At 35.4% G+C, this 20,604-nt stretch overlaps 1 protein-coding gene across 1 annotated transcript; it reads right to left on the bottom strand.

Annotated features, from left to right (window-relative positions):
• Window positions 1-1,935: 1,935 nt before the first annotated feature.
• On the bottom strand, window positions 1,936-19,102 carry LOC135691981 (nucleolar protein 11). The gene is made up of 21 exons (XM_065209996.2): window positions 18,959-19,102; window positions 18,150-18,263; window positions 16,063-16,286; window positions 15,006-15,075; window positions 14,217-14,315; window positions 13,377-13,428; window positions 12,201-12,331; window positions 11,570-11,642; window positions 10,366-10,579; window positions 9,381-9,453; window positions 8,774-8,845; window positions 8,351-8,414; window positions 7,498-7,544; window positions 6,781-6,905; window positions 6,503-6,548; window positions 5,893-5,972; window positions 5,053-5,151; window positions 4,383-4,461; window positions 3,509-3,583; window positions 3,171-3,278; window positions 1,936-2,127 (listed from the first exon to the last, which is right to left on the bottom strand). Exons 1-21 carry the CDS (start codon window positions 19,085-19,087, stop codon window positions 2,005-2,007), a joined length of 2,097 nt encoding a protein of 698 aa, XP_065066068.2. The 5' UTR covers window positions 19,088-19,102; the 3' UTR covers window positions 1,936-2,004.
• Between the last annotated feature and the right edge of the window lie 1,502 nt (window positions 19,103-20,604).

The raw sequence follows: 20,604 nt of genomic DNA, 5'->3' as shown, positions 1-20,604 counted from the left end.
CAACGTTGAAAAAAGGCGGGAAATGAAACGCGGAACAAACAAATTGTTAAATTTTAGACGAACTACGTTTATGGGCACTGATAAAATGCAATAAACATGCTCGGTTTATCGAAATGAGATAGTTAAAAGGCAAAAAGTGATACGATTTATTTTTTTCATGTGCGGGATGAAACAATTTTGACTAAATTGCGTGACGGATGGACAGACCGGAGGGAAATGAGACTGTCCGTATGTGACAAAATATTTTTTCTCGAAAACAAATGGACAGTTTAAAGTAACCAGAATCATCAGTTATAACACAGGTGCCAATTTGTATGAAATAAATTCGATTGGAAGAAATTTGAACAAAATTATTTGTTCGTCCATCACAATTACTTTCATATTTAGCTTCTAAATCTGCTTTAAAAAAACTGTGTGCTAAAATTGAGATATATTTGTATTTTCTATCACTTTAACTATCTAATTCTGGGATAAACTTAATATTTCTGTGATATCAAGATGGTAGGATTTTTCTAAAAATGCAACGAAGTTCGTAATAGCCCCACAATTTCACACAAACAAGACAACCTCCTGATGTTCAAAGAAATAAACCTGAAACCTCTGGTAAATTGATGCCCCTTCCAGCAAAGAGAACGCAGGCACCTATCCAGTAAATATACGTCTATGTTCTTTGAATTCTTTTAGGACAAGCATATTTTACTTTCATAAATGGATAGAAACCAGATCCGTGGCCTGATATCCTATTTGGGTGCCTCAAAGGGTGATATGTTCCAAACCCTATACTGTTTTTGCGGTACGCATGTTTTTGCTACGAGATATCATATAAAAAATTTAAAGTAGCACGGCTTTGTAATTGTTAGGTATCTAGTTTAGCAAACTTTCACAGAGCATGGTAAACGTTTTCCGCTAAAAATTACTCTGCCAATCTTAATCCTCGTATATCGATTTTAGCACCCCAATTTGAATATAGAATATCTTTGATAGCCATAACTTTCTTAAGTGTAGATTGCCCTGCCTAATACCTGAGAGATATCTTTAAGATTTTATGCACGGCCCCTGAGAAGCAAACCCGCTCTACTGATGGGGCAACCATGGTTAAAGAAATTTAATTGAATACAAATGAATGAACAATTGGAAAAAGGAAAAATGAAACTTTCCTTAAATAAATCTTTTCTTATGCAGTTAAAAAATGTATCGATGAAATGAGATAATTCATTTTGCTTTGGGAAGAGAAGTAGCAGTTTTTGTTTACAAGTTATACGATTTTGAGGTCTTTTTTACTTCAGTAGAACCTAGTAGCCATCTCAGCTACCCTATCTCTGAGGCCATAAAGGCAAATGGCAAATGACAAAACATACAACGGTGATGTTTTGAAAAATAAGACGTGGAGTCTTATAAAAAAGCATTCTTAAAATACCGTAATGCCTCGAATACGTAAGCACCCAGGTGCTTACTCAATTTTTGAGGCTCCAGGGTTGGCACTTATTCGAGGAGGCGCTTAATCGAAGGGGGCGCTTATTTAGAAAGTAGATTTTGGTGCAAATTGTGTTGTTCATTAATCCTTCTTGTTGAATTGCTTTCCAATTATGTTTTCGTTGAAAATTCGAATAAGCGCCCATTTCTGAAGGTTGAAGGATGGGCGCTTATTCGAGGGTCGGGCACTTTTTCGAGAGGGGGGCGCTTATTCAATAACTTCGCCTCTAGGATGGGCACTTATTTGAGGGGGCGCTTATTTGAGGGGGCCGCTTTTTCGAGGCATTACGATAGTGTTCTCTTTAAACCAAAAGTAGGTAATTTCGAAAAAGTCTAAAAGCATCCTAGAGAAGTATACCAAACAAAAACAGCATACCAAACATATACCAAACAAACCCCCCCCCCCCCCCCCCGCTTCAGATGGCCAGTGTGTACTTTAATTGACAGAACAATTCTTCAGTATAATCTTCACTTACAAATATATTTGAAAACTGATATTTTTACAGTTAACTAATTATAGTTTACCATTAACTAAATAAGAATCTTTTCGACACAATATGCTCCAGGCGCATTCTCTATCATTGGTAGTTTATAAGTGTGCTTTAAATACGTCAGGAATGGTTCCAGGGCTTCGAAGTCACGAAAAGTGTCCATCTGCAAAAGAGGAATCAATGTTGTTATTGCGGTAAGCCAGTATTTGCAATGCGTGATGGAATGTATCTTATATTCAATGTTATGTTATATTTCATGCTATAGATGTTATGTTTTATGACCACTAGCATCATGTTATATATCTTGTGTTTTTCTTGTAGTGTACAGGGTTTGACCCTGATTTTTGTAAGCTAGCTGGCAATGCAGACAAGCACTGAGCTTTTGTGAATATTTTTTTTAAAGGTTCAATTCTTAAAACCGGTAACATATTGTTGACAGCGCTTTCTACCTTTTTTCACAGGGAGGTTTTCTTCTTAAATTAAGTATGGTGAGTAAGCAAGTTTCCATAGGTCAATCACTGGAGCCTGCACAGGCAAATATAAATTGAATCAGATTGTTATGAAGTTCATGTTCCCTGCAAATTCTCGTTGAAAACATGAGAGAACACTTGGAGAACTTTATTTCTGATCGGGAAGAGTAATCTAAATCAGACCCGGGCAACCTACGGACCGCGGTCTACATCCGGCCATTTAGGTGTTTTTTCCGGTCCAAATCAATGTGTGGTTAATTAGAACATGAATGAAAAATATTATAACATTTATGTGATAATATTCATGCTACAAAATTCTGCTACTTTTATTTTGAAAAACTCGTAATTTTTTAAAAATTTTTGGAAAAGTATTTCTTACAGTATTTTTTCTAGCAGTATTAGTTCGGCCCTCGTAAAAATAATTGCCAACCCCTGATCTAATCCAAAGGTTGCAGTTCTAGTTTATATCCGTCGATAGTTATACACTAAAAGCTGCATTTAGTTTTGCTCAGCCCCTGCTGGTCTGACCCACCCTTCCAATGTAGGAAACGTTGGACTTGGTCCTTGGTAAACTTGGTCCCCAAAGAAATAAAGGGTTACCTGCCCAGTGCTAAAGGGAGGACCTACTGTCAAATTTGTGCCACAGCGTGCTATATCTAATTGCATAAAATTATACTGAGTTGTATATTTATCGCTATATAAGACACACCTTTAATAACATGATTTAAACACAAACCTGGTAACTGACTGTCTGATAAATTTGTTTAACGAGTGGTGGTATGTCTTCAGCCAGCAAGATTGAGGTAAACTGGGCATTTATAACCATCGATAGCCAGTCAACAACCTAAAGGCAAGAAAAACGGTAGTGATGTAATTCGAGTGACGTTGGCTCAACAATAATGACGTCACAGAACTTCAAAGGCTGGCTTAATAACCGTATCAGGAACTCTCCTTTCTATAATATCTTTAAATGAAACACAACATAGTTTATTTTGACTCACTCCCTTGCACTACTCGGACTAATTGGAATTGCAAGTGCCTACACACAAACATCTGATATCATTGCAAACTCACCTTGTCGTGAGACACAGGGACACAAGAGCCTAGTTTATGGCGCGATAGAAGTTCGAATAAGATTTGCAGGAGTTCCTGAAAGAAAAAAATCTGGAGTTTAAGAAAGTACCAACCACAGCTGCATGCTCTGATGAATTTTTCATAGTATTTTTGATCATTTAGGCACAATAGCCCCTTCGATCTGTTAAGGTTGCTTTCCGGGGGCCGTTCTAAAAATTACTTTTAAAAGAAAACACATTATGCCCATATATACAAGTAGACAAAACACTTTATTTATCATGAGCACATGGAAAGTCTAGAAAGCATAAATCAAACTCTGAATTGACAACTGAATCTACTAATACGTTGCTACGTGACAAACTTTCATTGAATGTCTCTGCGCGGAAGCTCTACGAAGACAAATCTGTGAGCATCCTGTACGTTTTCTGCCAGTAATGCACAATTGAAAATGACAAATTGCGCACCTTTACTGTATGCTTTCTAGTCTAGAAAACTTTGACCATGCTTTGATAGAAAAGGGTAAAACGTTCTACCGTTAATAAATGGCTATTAATTTCCACTCCAGAGCTTTAAAACTCTCTACCTCGTGTACAACTCTATTACACCTCTATAACAACTTTAACTCTCTACTCTCTCTACCTATACCATACAAGACTTTTCTCGCCTCAAACAGAATGCATCTCCCCTTAAGCATATAAGAACATAGTACCCAATCTCTAGTCGAATGTTACTTTTCAGGTCAATGTCGATGACATCATCTGAATTATTGTCAGATTCACGTCCTAATTATTTTCAACATCAGAATGTTAGTAAGTTGAAAAGTCGTGCAAAGTGTCTTATCAGGCATATAATAAGAAGAAATCGTAATCACTACCTTTGTTTCTTGAATGGAGAGCATTCTTAACATATCTTGAAGTGCATATTCATTGTAACTGTAATTCAGAATTTGGATACTGAAAAGTCAAGGAAAGCGGTTGAACTCACAAGATGGCTCGCCGAATAATTCCTTACAAAAACCACAGAAAGGCCCACAATACAAACGATAAAAGCTTCAGTTCAATTTAGATTATGATTAATCAATTTCGAAGGCAGATTTAATTGATCTTTCTTGACACCAGACATTACATAAGGACACCTGGAAATCGCATGACAACCTGGCAGCGATTTAAATCAAGATATTGCAATTGTAACATAGTGGTCACAAATAAAAAAAAAACAAAAGAAGATAAAAGTTCTAATGATAAATTTGTGAGAGTTACCTGTTTACATAGTTTTTGGAGACAAGAAAAGCGGAAAATAAATTGACAATGGTTGGAATTTTTTTTTCACAGAGATGGGTAGCGTTTAGAAATGACGTCATACTATGCTATTACGTTGAGATTCTTATATGATGTAGAGGTCAGAAAGCTGAGAAAGTTGCTATATCTTCATGTTGCATTGAACATGCGAGAAATCAGCCTTGTTCTTTTTACCTTAAAAGTAGGAACAAACCTAACATGACAAAATAATTTTATGAACAGAAAAAAACACAGATGAAAAGATACAGAATTTGAAAAGCTTCTTCGTTGATTCTTACAAAGTCGTCGACCAACTCTCCTGTCAATAATTTTGGTTTCTTCCAGTCCTCAGAGGTGGCCTTCGTACTGAGAAACAAGTAGTAGGGTGAATTGCAAAGAAAATTGAAATTAGCCTATTCAAAACAATGCACGAAAACTACCTTAACATAAAAATACGCTTAACTTTAATCTGTCCCAAAAATCTTCGTTTTTTATTTTCCAATGAATAAGAACACAACCCAACTAAGCTAATTTCTTAAGCTCTTCGTTTGGTTTAATCAGTCCCTGGACACTTAAGACCAAATTTTCGAAAGTTTACCTTGTGACATTCAAAGAGGAAGAAAATCAGTGGATTACACCTAGTTAGACACAATACTTTATTTAAGGAATTGAGTAATGGTAGATAGATATTTCATAAAAGGGGTCATTTGCATTCGGAATCATGGCCGTAGTTTCATGTGATATTGGCATCCGTTTGTGACAAAATGCTTTTGACGGAATCTGTCTTGTAAATCAGTACGAGTTGAGTCCAAATGATCAGTTTGAGGCTCACCAATAGCAAAATAAATCACGAATTGGCGTATTTGGGTATACCCTTTCCTTTCATCATGACTCAATGCCTTAAAAACCATTCATTTCATAAGTTGAATACTTCGCTATTTGACCATGACAATGATTTCAATTGATATCATACACAAATATCAGTAGGTTAGAAATTAATATAGGAAATAATTATGCTGGAAATCATTTAGAAGAACGATAAAACAAAAAGATAACTGTAAAATATAAGAAAGTGAAAAATATGTGATCCTTAAGATGAAATAATACCTTAGTAGATATTGAATACTCTTGACTATATCTTTTTCATTTATACCATCAATGCAATCGAAACATTTTGCCAGTACATCCTTCAAGAGAAAAGGGAAGAAGATATACGAACTTGAAATGAACGAGAAATTGTCAATTTAATCTGAAAATGTTAAGCCGAACATTTTAAAGGCAATCTGTCTCGTTGTGGATTGGTTAACGAGAACAATAGCTGGAACAATAGCCTAAACACGATTCCAGCACTCCGCCAAATTTTTTACAATGCGATGAATTAAAGGGGGATTGGAAACAATAAAAATCCCTTTATTCTTATAACCAATCAACGTCGTGAAAGATTGCCTTTAATGTGATTACATAAACAATTGTGAACCAACATGCAATGAAAATGATTGTTTATCCGGATGTTGTGACGTGCTTTGTTCGATGCCGTACAGGCCAAGCTGAACGCATTTTGGTATATTGAACTGGGGGTACTAAGTGAGACACCTTTAATGCGACCATTAGGTAACTACTATCTCTTGATCTTCTTAAATGCAGGTTCTAATACTGATAGCCATAGTAAAGTGCATGGCAAAATTGTTTATAAAAACGAAAATAAATTGCAACTCACCAATGATTGTTTCTTCGTTGCTTCTGCTATCAGATCAGCGCATAAACTGCAAAAAATAGCGCAAAATGAATAAGTGTAATTTTCCAATTGCTACACGAACCATATACAGTAATACTCAAGTAGATTGTTGAGATGCAGGCAAAACACAAGGAACTGTGACATTGTACTGAACACACGTAAATTCTGAACAAATGCGCCGCATAAAAGTATTTAGTTCTTTAGGGTCATAGAAAACAGAAGAAGAATATCATGACATAAAGATATTTTGGAAGGAATACCTTGGAGGTACACATTGCAGCTCTAAGAGGTGAACTGGAACTCTAGTCGACCAAATACTGTCGTCTTCTTTGCATCTTTTGATTACTGTTTGCACAAAGACTTCCGGTACCAAATATTTTCTTTTCTAAAACGCACATTATGCAAACATCTTACAAAGAGGCAAGAGAAGTTATTCTAACAATGCAAGAAGTAGCAGAAAACTTTGGATTTTATAGAACGCGATAAATTTTGTGTGAAAAGAAAATAAAGAAATGCTCAAAACAAAAGATATCACCTTGGAAAGACCCTTCCCCGATGAGAGAGTTTTAAAGAAAAGTTGAGGACCTTCGTATATAAAAAGTTGGATTCGAAAAAGGATAATGAAAGAATGTGAAAGATGATGAAAGAAGTTCCCCAAAGAATGTGAAAAGATTCAGTAAGTACTTTTTGAACAAAAACACAGCTTGAATATTGAGGCAAAGAACCCCAAGGGAAGAGTGCGAAATTCTACTGTGGATCTCAAAGACAAAAGGATATTTACGTGAATAATGGCCTATAGCGGGCGTTTCCATAAGGGGATATCATAGGAATCACTGGGTAATAGCGGGCTTCTTGCAGATGCAGTTCAAGTGAAAATACATTACAAATTTCATTGACTTCTTCCTCTATGAGAAGAAAAAACACTGTTTTCAAAAGAGAAACTTTTTATGCATGAAAAATTGAATTGAAGAGATTACCGATTTTTCTTTATTTTTCTTTTTTCTGTGCGGTTCATCTGGAACAACTGTTGAAGAAAAAAAACCTTTAAGTAGATAATATAAAAATGTCTATGCCCAAACTAAAAGGTACGATTTTAGCAAACCACTGGTGAACTGGCATATAATCATGAAACCATTTTCACTTCACCAAAATATTTCAAAACCTGTTTACTGAATCGTTTAAAAACAAAATATTTCCAGCACACATTGCCGACAAAAGGTTTATTAGAAATGTTTAGATCTTATACTAGCAGAAGTTTAGCAGCTGCATATTTAGCCAGTGCATCAACAAGAAAATCTCCCTTGAAATTGGTCTACGGTTTTTAGAGAAATGACACACTGTCAAAAAAGGTACACACCCTTTGGCAAGATACCGGACCACGAAGTGTCACTTTATTTCGTGGCTTTGCTTAAACTTATCAAAATCTCCTTATGTATTGTAGAGTTAAATTGAAGAAATTAACTCTTTTAACGAAGCAGGGTTGTATAAATGATATTCTGTATAGAAATGTCTAACGAACAGATGACACTTTCTATCAGATGTCAAGAGACATCATCCTGCCCAGAGGTCTCGTTGCATTTTCCGGACATTTATTTTAGGAGGGTATATGAAAGGTACAAGAATCTTATCATAGTTTGATCAAATTTTTTTATGAAATTGAGAAAGACCAATCTTAAGGCACTCAGTTAACAAACTTTAAACACGAATTATTTATCCAGCCTCACTTTATCCTGAGAAATTCCTCGATAACAAAAGAGACACAAAACATTTGGTTCAAAAAAGTTTTAATATACTGTGAAAAAGGAAACATCATCTGAATAAAAAACAAACCGTTTAGATGAAGCCTCTTCAAAAACGCGTTGAGCTCTCTATTGAAGTCTTCAACAGTTGGTGTCTGTAGAGAAAAAAGGCTGTCTAGAATGTCAGCCTGTCTAAAGTAGAGAGACTGTCTAATATAAATGAAACAAAACTACAAACAAACAGTATTTGAATAAAAGATGGACTAGAAGGACGAATTGGAACCTTTGCTTTGAATCATTCGGCGCCAAAAGAGATTTCCTAACCCTTTGTCAATAAAAATCACGTGCTGTGGCCGCATCCATAGGAATGATGTGGGCCTTTCTAGATAGGCATCGGCTTGCATCTTTTTGCTTTTTTTTTAATCTTACATAGGGCGATAGGCTTGTTGTTAAAATCATTATGATTTATAACATAATACAATACAACAAAACATTTTCTTGGAAAATGACGTACTTTTGAGGCATCAGCAAGTTTTTCAAGACATTTCATTTGTTCTGTTTCTAATGAATGCTTGCCATCATCTCCCTTTGGAAAGAAAGTATGTAATAAAGTATAAAAAAGTTACCTTTTGAAAAAATAGAGCGAAATGAGAAAAATAATAAAAAAATACTGTGGATCTTTAAGCCATTGAAAAATACCTACAGCTTCAACAAAAGATATGTATGAATTTCAGCTTTCTGTGATGGAAGTTAATTTCTATATTCTCCGGCAAAATGTCTTTAACTATAGAAAATCTGTGCGGTAATATCTAAACGCGATGCAATATTAAGATGACTTAGAGCTTCACTTAGTGTCAGGACTATATTGCTAGTTGAATGCTTGATATAATTGCACGATCCACACCACCGTCCATTAATGAAACGAAATAATTATATGTTTCCTTTGATAAAAGTACTGTAAATTTTGTTCACACCGGAGACAATACTTAATGTAACAAAAACTTTTTCGTAGTACAATGTAAAGAAAGGCCACTTCTTGCAGAGTTAATCTTAAGAAGACGTAATTCAAAGTTAGTTTATTTCAATTCGATGAATAATCTGCTCAAATTTCTGTGACTTACTTTCTTGTTTCTTTTCAGCTTGTTCGAAGCAACTATCGGTTTTTCATCTGCGTATTGTATAACTGTTTCAGACCTGTCACAAACAAACGCACATCTTTCAATTACAGAAGATGGATACTTATGTTAATCATGTAAGACCGGTCGTTAAGAAAGAGCAATGGACTAGAGGTGAAAGCTGGAGGTAAATGGGACGTTTTATGCGTGTTTTGGTGCATTGTTATATCAGAATTTCTGTTTAGCTAAATCATAAAATCAAATGGTCAATCATAAAAAGTTGAATTCAACATTAAACAGGATTTTTAGTTCTCCGTGCAGTAAACAAGGCGTTTCTTTTATCGAAAACTGTAATTAAGATTGTCTCTACTGAAACCCACAGCATTTTCTAACAAAATTTTGTCTATATGAATTATACAGTTATATAAAGGGGGGACTATAGTAGTTGAAATGAGGCTCTTGACTTGCTCCTTCTTCGGACCACTTAGTGTCCACAAATCCAATTTGCTTTGACACTTCCAAATTGCCTTTGACACTTCCAATTTGATTTCAATTTCAATTTGACTTCCAATTTGACACTTCCTTTGACACTATGAATTCAACCCCCCCCCCCCCCATGAATTCAAAGCATAACCAATATGCTTGATAAACAATTTAATAGCATAGCGCTTCAATAGAATCAGCAGAAAATCTTTTTTAAAAGCTCAAGGTTTGGGGTTTCAATGACGTTTACACAATTGTACAACCACTGCATTGGGTGGGTTAGATTGTAAGGCCTGTGTAATGAGAACTTCACAGGGCCGTCGGAAGCGGGGGGGGGAAGCCCCCAATAATTTTTAAACTGTGCTATATTTCCTTAATAAAAGTGCACTGAACGGGAAGCAATGCAATGGGCAGGCCCCCACCCCCCTACCAATATGAATTTCGCTCCTGCAGTACTGCTTCTACGCAATAGTTAAAAAAAACAATAAATTACTAGGATACAACTGACCTTTTTATTTTACCCATCACCGCAGCAAGGCTTGATGAGATAATAGTACACGAACAGGCAATAACGGAAGTGGAGAGTGCAACAACAACATGACCAGACTGAAAAATGGCAGACAAGATATCTTGTTCCTTTGAAGATTCCGGATTGTAGTGAAGCGAAAAAGATGTCCTTGCTTGCTCTGTGCCATATTTTGTATTCAGAATACTGACAACGCCTGGCAAGTTAGAATACAATGAAATCAGTATCAACAAAGCCTTCTTACACAAAATTCCTCTTTAGACGTGAATAGAATTTCGACCATTCAAATATGTATAATATCATCCGGAACGTAAATTTCCGAATTACAAAATTTCCGAATGACAGTTATTATTATCCTCAACCTAACTTTCTGAAATACAACGCATTAAACTTCACATTGCATTAAACTCGTTACGTAACTTTGATGTCAAGAGGTACTGAAGTTGCCCTAAGAGCTATCATGATAACGATTCAACACACCGTAAATCTAAGTTTCATGAGGAAATTTGCAACATTAAGAATAAGAAGCGAAATTTTTAAGCTGATGGATTCTATTATCAAAAGCAGATGGATTCTATTATAAAATTCTGCTGTTTCAACTCATCTGGAAAAATACTTGTTTCCGTTTGAAGGAAACCCCACTTCGGAGGTTTTTTTGCAGGTGTAATCAGTATTTTTGCACGCTATAAGAGACAATATCAAGCCCAGTGGGGGCAGTTTATTCGAAGAAGAAGGTTAATTTGCATCAGAAAGGTTTTCCGGGGGACCCTTTTGGGAGAGAATTGAAGGGACCCTTTTGAAAGAGAATTGACCCTTCCGTGGGACCCTTTTGGAAGAGAATTGAGGGGGGATGCAATTTGCATCAGAAAAACTGACCTTTTTGAGGGCAGCGGGCTTACTCGGGGATTGAGTCTAATTCGAGCACGTACGGTACAAAAATTTTGGGATATTCAAAAAAATTAAGTTAAGGTATTTTTTTGACATGCATGGTGAGAGATCATTTCATAAACCTTGATTTTCCTTTTTATAGCTGCACAAATCCAGCTACCAATGGCCTATGTGAAGCTGCTATTCTTACTTGTTTAAAATTTGCAATTCGCTCAGATTTATAGCAGTTAAAAACAAAATAAGCCCTTCAAAATTTGTTTTAAGACAATATGGCTATGGATAATGGCTACACAATTACCTTGCTTCTTTTCGCCGACTTCAACTTTTGCCACAAGGAAAATATGTCCTTTGTCAATGGTGCCAATTTTTGGCTGTAAGAGGAAAAATATTTTTTTATAAAGAAAAAACATATAATTTGATCGCAAAACAGTTACAAGAGCTATTTGGTGATTATTTATGGCGAAAATAGGCCTCTGGTACCACAAGACTTAAAAATATCACGGAAAGAAAAAACATTTTATGCTATTTGCAAATCTAGATGGGGTAATTTTCATACTTTTAGTTCCAGCCTAAAGAAATCAAGCCCTGCGTTATTTAATTCATCTACATATCCTAATTTGTTATCATTATTATCATTACCAGAATACTCATACTGAGCTGAATTGAACTGAATGTGTCCCCTTCGTGTAATATCCATTCAAGATGTATACAAAAGTCTGACCATGCATTGTTTCAAAAACTGAACATGCAGCTAATTGAAGGAGCTCTTTTGTATGCAAAAAGTTGCAAGGGTGTGAAAAAGCGAAGATGAACATAAATTTGTCTAAAAGTGAATGAATGTTGGCAAATGGTGAAACTAAAAACAACAGTAAAAAATTATAAGATAAAAGCCAGACAAACTCGGGTAAATAATTCTTTAAAACAAATACCTTTGGGTTTCCTTTGCCTGAAATTTTGAATTCTTGTGGTAACTTCCGAATTAGAGTTCTGTTGAACATGGTCTGGTGCGAATCATTTTGATGGAGTGGAACTGAGTAGGCACACAGTGAATTGTCAGACCCTGTTGGATTAAAATCAGATAGATAGTTTTCCTGGGGGCCTAACTTGAAAAGAAGCACATAAGATCTCTTTAGCACCATATCATATATTATTTCTGATAACATTTTAGTATAAGTTTAATATTATACACCTAAAGATAATACAAAGATTTCACAAGTTCTTGGAAATGCATAAGAATATGTAAGAATGATACTGTCAACTTGGGAACCAAAATAACTTTATTGTGTCTTGAATTTGTAGCTTAAGTGATATTTAAGGCTACTCCTCGAATTCAAGGCACCATCAACCAAGCATAGATTAGACTCACTTCAGCTAACTTCATACAATGTTAAGAAAATCCACTCTATATATCCCATGTCTGATTTAAAGTGCCTGTGACATGTTTTTTTTTATTCTCTTAATTGAATCGTTGCACTGCTCTTATAGTAGATCTGAACTTTTTTTTGAAATAAAAGCGTTTTGATGTTGAAATTAAGCAAAATAGTGCGGCCTAGCCAAGTCGCTTTATCATCATTCGCCGTTCTCTTATGACGTCATGGGAGGAACCCGTTATTGTAACAATGTAAGCACTACCTTAAAAAATCTCATCTTCGCTGCCACTACTTTCTCTGGAAATATCGCTCATCTTGGACCTATTAGATTTCCCTCATTGACTACGATACAAAAACTTGAAGGAGGAGGCGATCGGGTTCCTCCCGTGACGTCACAGTCTACTCATTCTGAAAACCAAGATGGCGAATTTTGGCGTAGAAGATTGCCAATAACTCCTTCATTTCTCACGAAACGTAAAAACTAACCTCAGAAATGAAAATAATAGGCCTTTTTACATAAGAATAGATATATAAACCCAAAAGTACGAAAATCATGTCACAGGCACTGTAAATGGCTTAAGAATTGTGTTAAAACCTTTGAAAACATTTGACAGCATTCAATTTAAAGTTAAACTTCTGTGACAGTATCAAGTGTTCACAAAAAGTTGGATTCTAACATTAATTGTCTACATGCAAATATTCATTCTAATCCACAAAAGTTAAAACAATACTCACATAAAACAATAAGCCTTCTACCCTGAAGAGTGCAAGCAAGGATGTGGGATCCCTAAAGAAAGCAAAATGAAAACGTTTGATAACTTAGCATGCTACTCTAACAATTTTTAGAGATATGTATCTTGTAATTATATATGATTATGTATCTTGCACAGTAAAATCAACAAATAATACACAATTAATAAGATAAAAAGGAGCTACAAGGCAAATACTGACAATATTAACTTGATGTAAATATTTGAATGTTTCAGAAAAATCTTTTTTTGACAAACAAGTATATAGAGGGTTATTGCCTCAGTTACCAACAATAAAACACTTTTTTCTGAAAATATAGAAGAGCATCTTGAAATTGCATGCAAGTGCATCTTGACTGTGCATGTGTTTCCTGCTTGTATCAAAGGATTCCGCCTGACAAAAAAGGTGAACATTTTGTTTTCCATGATTTTCTAGCTAGTTTCACACTCATGTCATTACATGTTTCCAAGAAAGTGTATTTTTAGACATGGAAAAGGCTTGGTGCTTACAGCTTTTCCTGGGGATAAGCTTGATCAACTCTTTTTTGTACACCAAATATCCCTCCATGTTTTTCTCAGAAATGTTTGAGCAATGGCAATGCTGCATCCAGTTGGTACCATTTTGTTAAATGGAAGATAATTTGTGATATTTCTTGAATTGGATTATTCTGATGTTTTTTACTATATCTATAATAACTGAATCATTGTTGGCGGGTCAACATGGTAGGAAAATTTTCTTAAAGTCGCTGAGGCATAGGAGAATACTTGGGCATATACTGTCTTTAACTTTTAAATGCATTTACGATTTGTTGCTAGGGACACAAACCTTGGACATTGGCTCCAAGATGAATTCATGGGATTCTTGAAATCCAAAACCCTCTGTCACTTTTCCAATAAGCAAACTTGATAATTTATATGTTTGGGACTAAAACAGATATATACAACATTAGTATTTGAAGAGTTTTTGATCAATGTTTTCAATCGATATCCTGATGTTTTTGCTTTAAAGAATGTCTGATGACAAAAAGCTTTATAATGTCTTAAAATGTTTGCTTTTTTAAGCCATTGTTAAATATTGAGCTATCAAAAAATTGTTTGCAGCTATTTGGCTTCATAGTTTGATAATGATTTTATCTCAAATTGCAAAAATTAAATTGTGACATCAATATGCATCTTAAATTACACTATAAAATTGACTTAATAAATGAAATGAGAAAAAATAAATGTAAGAAATATTTTCCATTAAAGCTAGTCCTAATTCAAAATATGATTTAATTTCATTTTCACACGAATGAATAACTTAGAACCTATTAAATGGAGTTTTCCAAAAATGAAGAAAAAAATAAATTTGTCAATATATTTTCCATCAAAGTCACTTCTAATTCAAATCATGATAAAAATTCTATCTTCAAAACACTTATTCTCTGATATTTATATTCTCAACACCATTCAATTTCAGCAAGTGGTTCACATCTCTGCTTAAATAATGGAGTAAATAGATAAAAAATTGAATTTTTTCAAAACAAATACAAGAAAATGTTTCTAATAAATGTGGCGTGAAAGGATCAACAACATGATGCCAAAAGGTTGTTTCTTAATGCAGTTGTGATAATACCTCTTCTGTTACTGTAAAAAGCATCATATCATTTGACCTCTCAGCATCAACGATAGTGCTCCATAAGTACCTAAAATCGATATGTGATTAAGAAAATTAAGCCTTCTTTGGCTAAATGTCTTTTCTAATTACAAAAAAGGGCAACTGGGGGTTAACAGGGGCCAGTCCATCTAATGGATTATAAGCTAAGATTATATATCATGTTCAAAAGCTGTAATATGCAGAACAAAAATATTGGTGATGTTATAATAACTTGAATGGATAAAAATATTTAGACAAAACATTAATTGCTTGGAAAAATAAACAGAATATTGAACATGAAGCAATTTTCACATCTCATTTGCATGCTTCACAAATCTTTGAAAACCCTTGAGTAGTAATCTTCAACAAGTTGATCTCCCCTATATTTGAAGAATGCAGAGAGACAATGCCTCTTAAAAGTGGCATTACCAGCCTGAAGAAACTGGGAAGGACAAAAACAATTTTTTTGATCACGCCCATCAGATTCTTGGAAAACGTGTACAAAATGTTGTTTAAGTATTTTTTATCTATTTCAAAATCTTTTGAAAAGCAATTTTTTCAATAGAATTTTTCGCAACAAGGGCTTTTTACAAGAACAAACATTGAAATTGATCTGAGCAACCAAGCCTCCTCCCCCCCCCCCAAATCAACCACTGGGAAAACTAGGGTGGGAAAACATATATACCCTAGTCCACCATAGTTCACCCTGCGATGACGCCACTGACTATAGTGATCTTTCCTACCCAATGGCTCCTATCCACCCTTTATATAATGTTGAATTCCATTTACAAAATAATGATAATGTGGGTGGGATTGGGAAAAAATTTTCAGCAAAATGTTTATCTTCATTCCCAACTCTTTTAAAAGGAAGGAGGGGATCTACTTCCATGAAGCAGGAAAATGAAGGACAAATATGCATTCACTACAAGCATAGTCTCTGTGTTTTAACTTATTTTGGTGATCATTTTAGCTAATAGACAGTTCTCCATCAAGGGAAATAAAACCACTAAAAGAGCAACAGTAATTTGCAACAAACCTTCTTTTGCAGATTGCTGCAGTATCCTCTGTATTTGATTCTTTGGCTCTACTGTCACCAAGCTTTGACTTCAAATATGATTTTCCAGTTTTATCAAGTAGAATTACATCTTGTAACCCATCTTCTGATATCAGATGCATTTGGACAATAGGGTTGCTTATTTGCAGCAATTCCATTTTTGCCACTGACAAACTATAATGCTCATGGTTCCATGAAAACCATTCCTGGAACAAATGATGGTATCACAACATTTGCAGCTAAACACATTTCAACATTCCATATTCAAAATGCACATAATTACTTGAAAATTGTTTGATGATCTCTAAGTAAATAGACACTTTTCCCTATCGGACATTTTCTCTCTCTAGTATATATATAACACTGACTGTCATTTTCAAAAAGAGCTTAAAAGAAACATGGTATACATATATATACAGTGGTGAAGCTAACCAAGAACAGGTGGTCCTGCTCAAAGGGGGTCTGGTCGCGTGAAGCCACGCCCTAGAGACCCTCGGAAAAGGGGGAAACGCCCTTCTGGATATGTTGAAATCAAGATTGCAGTGAAACATTTTTCACTGTCACATTTTGGAAAAAAGGGGATGAAGGTTCGGATCCTTTCAAGATCCTCCTGCCTTACATTGACGAAGTCAAAAGAGCATCACAAAAATTCTTTCTAAAATAAGTTAGATTTGAAAATTTTTTCATTGATTGAAAATTTTGAAATCATTGACTAAAAAGAAATTGCTTGTACAGATAGGCATATACAGTTGTAATACATACTGGAAACATTATTAATTAAACTGGATTTAAATTATTTAAAAAAGTAAAAATATTTTGTAACAACATGGATATGTCTGATGAACGGTAGATAGGGTCTTGAATCAATTTGTTTTGAATATCAGAGGAGACCCCTGACATTTTGCCAGTACAATACAATCTGAGTCACCGAGTACAAAAGCTCCCAGTAATTACCATTGTTTTCATTTTCATCCTTTTCAAAGCGTCCTTTTCATCGGGACCTCTGAATTGTATGGTAGTTCCTGTTTAAGGCAGTAGGACGAACTGCTGAAATTAAATTTAAGCAAGCCCTTTTTCTGTCATTAACACTCCATCTCCCCTCGATCTCAACTTTCCTGGTACAAAAAAAAGAAGATTCTCTCTCGGCAGCGGCGGCAAACTTTTTCTACTTTTTAAAATAGGCCTTTGAATATGACTTCCTTCGCTCTCTGCAGTCTGAGAGAAAACTATATGCATAGCAGGTTTCTCGCGATGTCTGTGATATTCTCGACTTTAACAGTAAATAGGAGCAACAGAACGATCCTAAACAATTTGATTTCCATAAGTACCACTCGTCTTGAAACGATCGATTCTTGTATAAATCAATTGACGACAGTGTAGGGCCGAAGCTTCTAGCAGCAAAAACTTCTTCAGCAGCAGAATCATGATGTCTTCGTTACAGTTAGTTTTATCCATGATATCAAAATAGTTAAGCCTGACTATGGCCTGAGTGAAAATTCTTTGTGACCTTTGACCACGGTGCAGAAAATCAACAAATTATACCGAAACATAGGGCTCCAAAAGTCTAGGTCCTGCCTTCATGAAAGAGCAGGACCTGAGGTCCTGCCATTTCTGAAGGGCAGGAGTGCCATTGTTTTCTTCTATTGTGAGGCAGAACCAAAAACAGGGCTACGAGGCATTTGCCCATTGTTGGGCAGGACCTAACATAGGGTTTAGTCCTGCCTACGAGTATTGGGCAGGACTGACCACAGGGCTAAATTTTTGACGATATCAATTTACGAACGGGATACTCGAAATTCCATTTCAGTCACCCTGTGTCTCAAAATTGAAAAAGGGCACAGCCACGAAGTATAAGTGTAGAATAAGACAAGAAATGCCTTTGAATCAGGCATATAATGTTTTCATAAAGTGAATAAATTTTTAATATTTTAAAAATTGTTATCTTTGGAAATTTGTGGTCCTGCCCGGCAGGACAAGCAGGACCTTTGGCTTCGCCACTGTATATATATACATATATATAAATAGATGTAGTAATCTTATTCTTTCATAATCTCAGCAAAGGAACTCACCTTATCATTCATAACGGCAAAGTATTCTTGTAAATTACAGTTAAACACTGCAGGAGCCGAGAGATGTTGTCCTTTACTAATTGCCCAACTCTGGGTGGCTTTTCTACTGTCAAGCTTTGAAAAAGAAAGATATCATAATTAAGAAAAAATATGAATTCACCGTTCCAGGTTGATATCATCGATTCTGCATCTCGCTATCTACAGACCTTTCTCAAAAATGGACTTCAGATTTGAAATCTTCATGTTGAAATTAGTTTATATTGAGAATTTCATGTTGTTTGGACCATTCGTTTGTGTGTTACTTGTTTTAGAATATTTAGATATTTCTTTGGCTTTGACCAGAAATTGCTGCTGTAGTGAAAAAAACTTCACTACAGCAACAAATTCCATTGAAATGTAATAGGAAAAGCTAAATTTTGAAGATGGCTTAATTCGCTGAGTGACTGCCCAAACAAAATGAAATTTTCGGCACAGACTAATTTCAACATGAAGATTTCAATTCTATGACCCATTTTTGGCAAGTACGAAGATAAAAATTGCCCGGAATGGAACAGAGAATTATAATTGAAATCTTTATGCTGGTACGTTAGCTGGTTAGAGCCGCCAAGAGGGGCGTAAAAAAGAAGCTACTTTTGCAACAAATGCATCTCTGAACCAATCCCTCAAATGCCTAAGAATTTATTGTGTGGTGTACTTCCCCGAGTAGTGATCGATGAAGGCATGCAAACCAAATAATATAGTGTCCTCTTCTTTAGCATAGTTCACAAACAATTAAATCTCTTATAGATAAAATATAAATAGAATCTTACATCAAGCTTTAAGAAACCATTTTCTTTAGACGATACTATGGTGCATCTTTCATTTTCAATTGGCTGGATGGTCGTATTACGAGAAATTGTTAGCTTCGCTAACTCATAAACCTCTGTGAGTTCCGCCATTTTCAAAAGCAACAAGCATGTGGGACTTTTCAATATGAGGCACGCAAATAAGAGCTGATCGTAAATCCTCGAAAAAGCTCCGGGGGCACAGGCTAGGGGCTTATTTGTCAAAATGAATTTTTGGGTGGGGGCTTATTCAAGGGGGATTATTCGAGAGGGGGTTGTTTCAAAGTTTAGTATTATGCTCAAGGGTCGAAATAAAACGACTTATTTTCTCAATGAAATACTGACTGATTGAATGGTAAAAAAAGATAAGCATGAGCCTTTTGAGCTTCCAATTACAACAACTGACATCATTAAAAGAGTTACAAAGTGATGTGTGAAGATCTAACAAATATTATAATTCCTTGTCATCACAAAAGTCGCTTTTTTGTTTTTTGGTCTCCAGTCAAAGGAAATTATACTGTATAGCTATTGTCCTGTGGGGGTTTTCTTCAAGCGAGATACAGTATTATTCTGCAATTATGCTTCCCTTGAATAAGCCCCATGGGGGACTATTTGAAGGAGGGCTTATTTGCGAAAACAATTTTTTTGGTGGGGGCTTATTCGATGGGGGTTATTCTAGCGTGGGGGCTTACTCGAGGATTTACGGTAACTTTGGTGAATGTAACAGAGTGCAAGAAAAGAAACCGATAAATTTCATTCATGGCTCCAAGTTGACATTGTCAATTTCTCATCTACGTAATTGCCAAAAATGGATCATCGATTCGGAAATTGCATATTGAAATTAGTCTGTGCCGAAAAATTCATGTTGTTCTTCGGTTTGTAATAAGTTTTAAAATTCACAAGTCATGAGCATCTATCACATAATAACGATTAAAAAGCTCATTTGTGTTTAATGTATCGTAATGCATATGCATATGACAATTATTGGGCGACATTCGGAAAGTTTCAAAGGATTTGATATCACCATTGAAAATTTAAGAAATCCACTACAGAATTTCATGGAAACCTACAAAAAATTCAGAAATCCTTTAAAAATCGTTTGGAAAATCCGTAAATCCAGGATCTTATGTTTGGGGAAACCCATACATCATGTACGCTATTTGAAAAAGTGAGATGCTCCTTGTTAACTTAAACAAGGTTGACAAAGATGACATATTGCTAGCCACGGTGTTTAATGATTATAAATCATATATAACCATTTAACAACATGGCTAGAAAGCCGGTCATAGGAAATGCGATTTCAGAACACAACTGTATAGGCAGTAGCGTAGTGAGGGGGGTATATAAGGAGGGCGGACGCCTTCCCCACCCCAAATGAAAAGAATTTCTTTGAAAAGGGGCATTGTCCGGTTTTCAAAAAGGTGCGGACCCCACTTTTCCCTCGCTCAACTCACCTTTGCCCCCACCCCGATCAACTCACTAAGGGGTTTTGGAATGGATCTGCTTAACTTTGCAAACTCGGTATAATGGTTTTCGGCTACGATTGATATCACTATGGAAAGGGTTATCGTTATCTTATCATGGATAGGGCTGAAAAGAACTGTCTAGTGACAATGCAAAGGGATGTCAAA

Source organism: Rhopilema esculentum, chromosome 13 (assembly GCF_057945365.1).
Source record: "Rhopilema esculentum isolate cy_ngs chromosome 13, ASM5794536v1, whole genome shotgun sequence".
Lineage (NCBI taxonomy): Eukaryota > Metazoa > Cnidaria > Scyphozoa > Rhizostomeae > Rhizostomatidae > Rhopilema > Rhopilema esculentum.
This window is presented reverse-complemented; position numbering and strand designations above follow the sequence as displayed.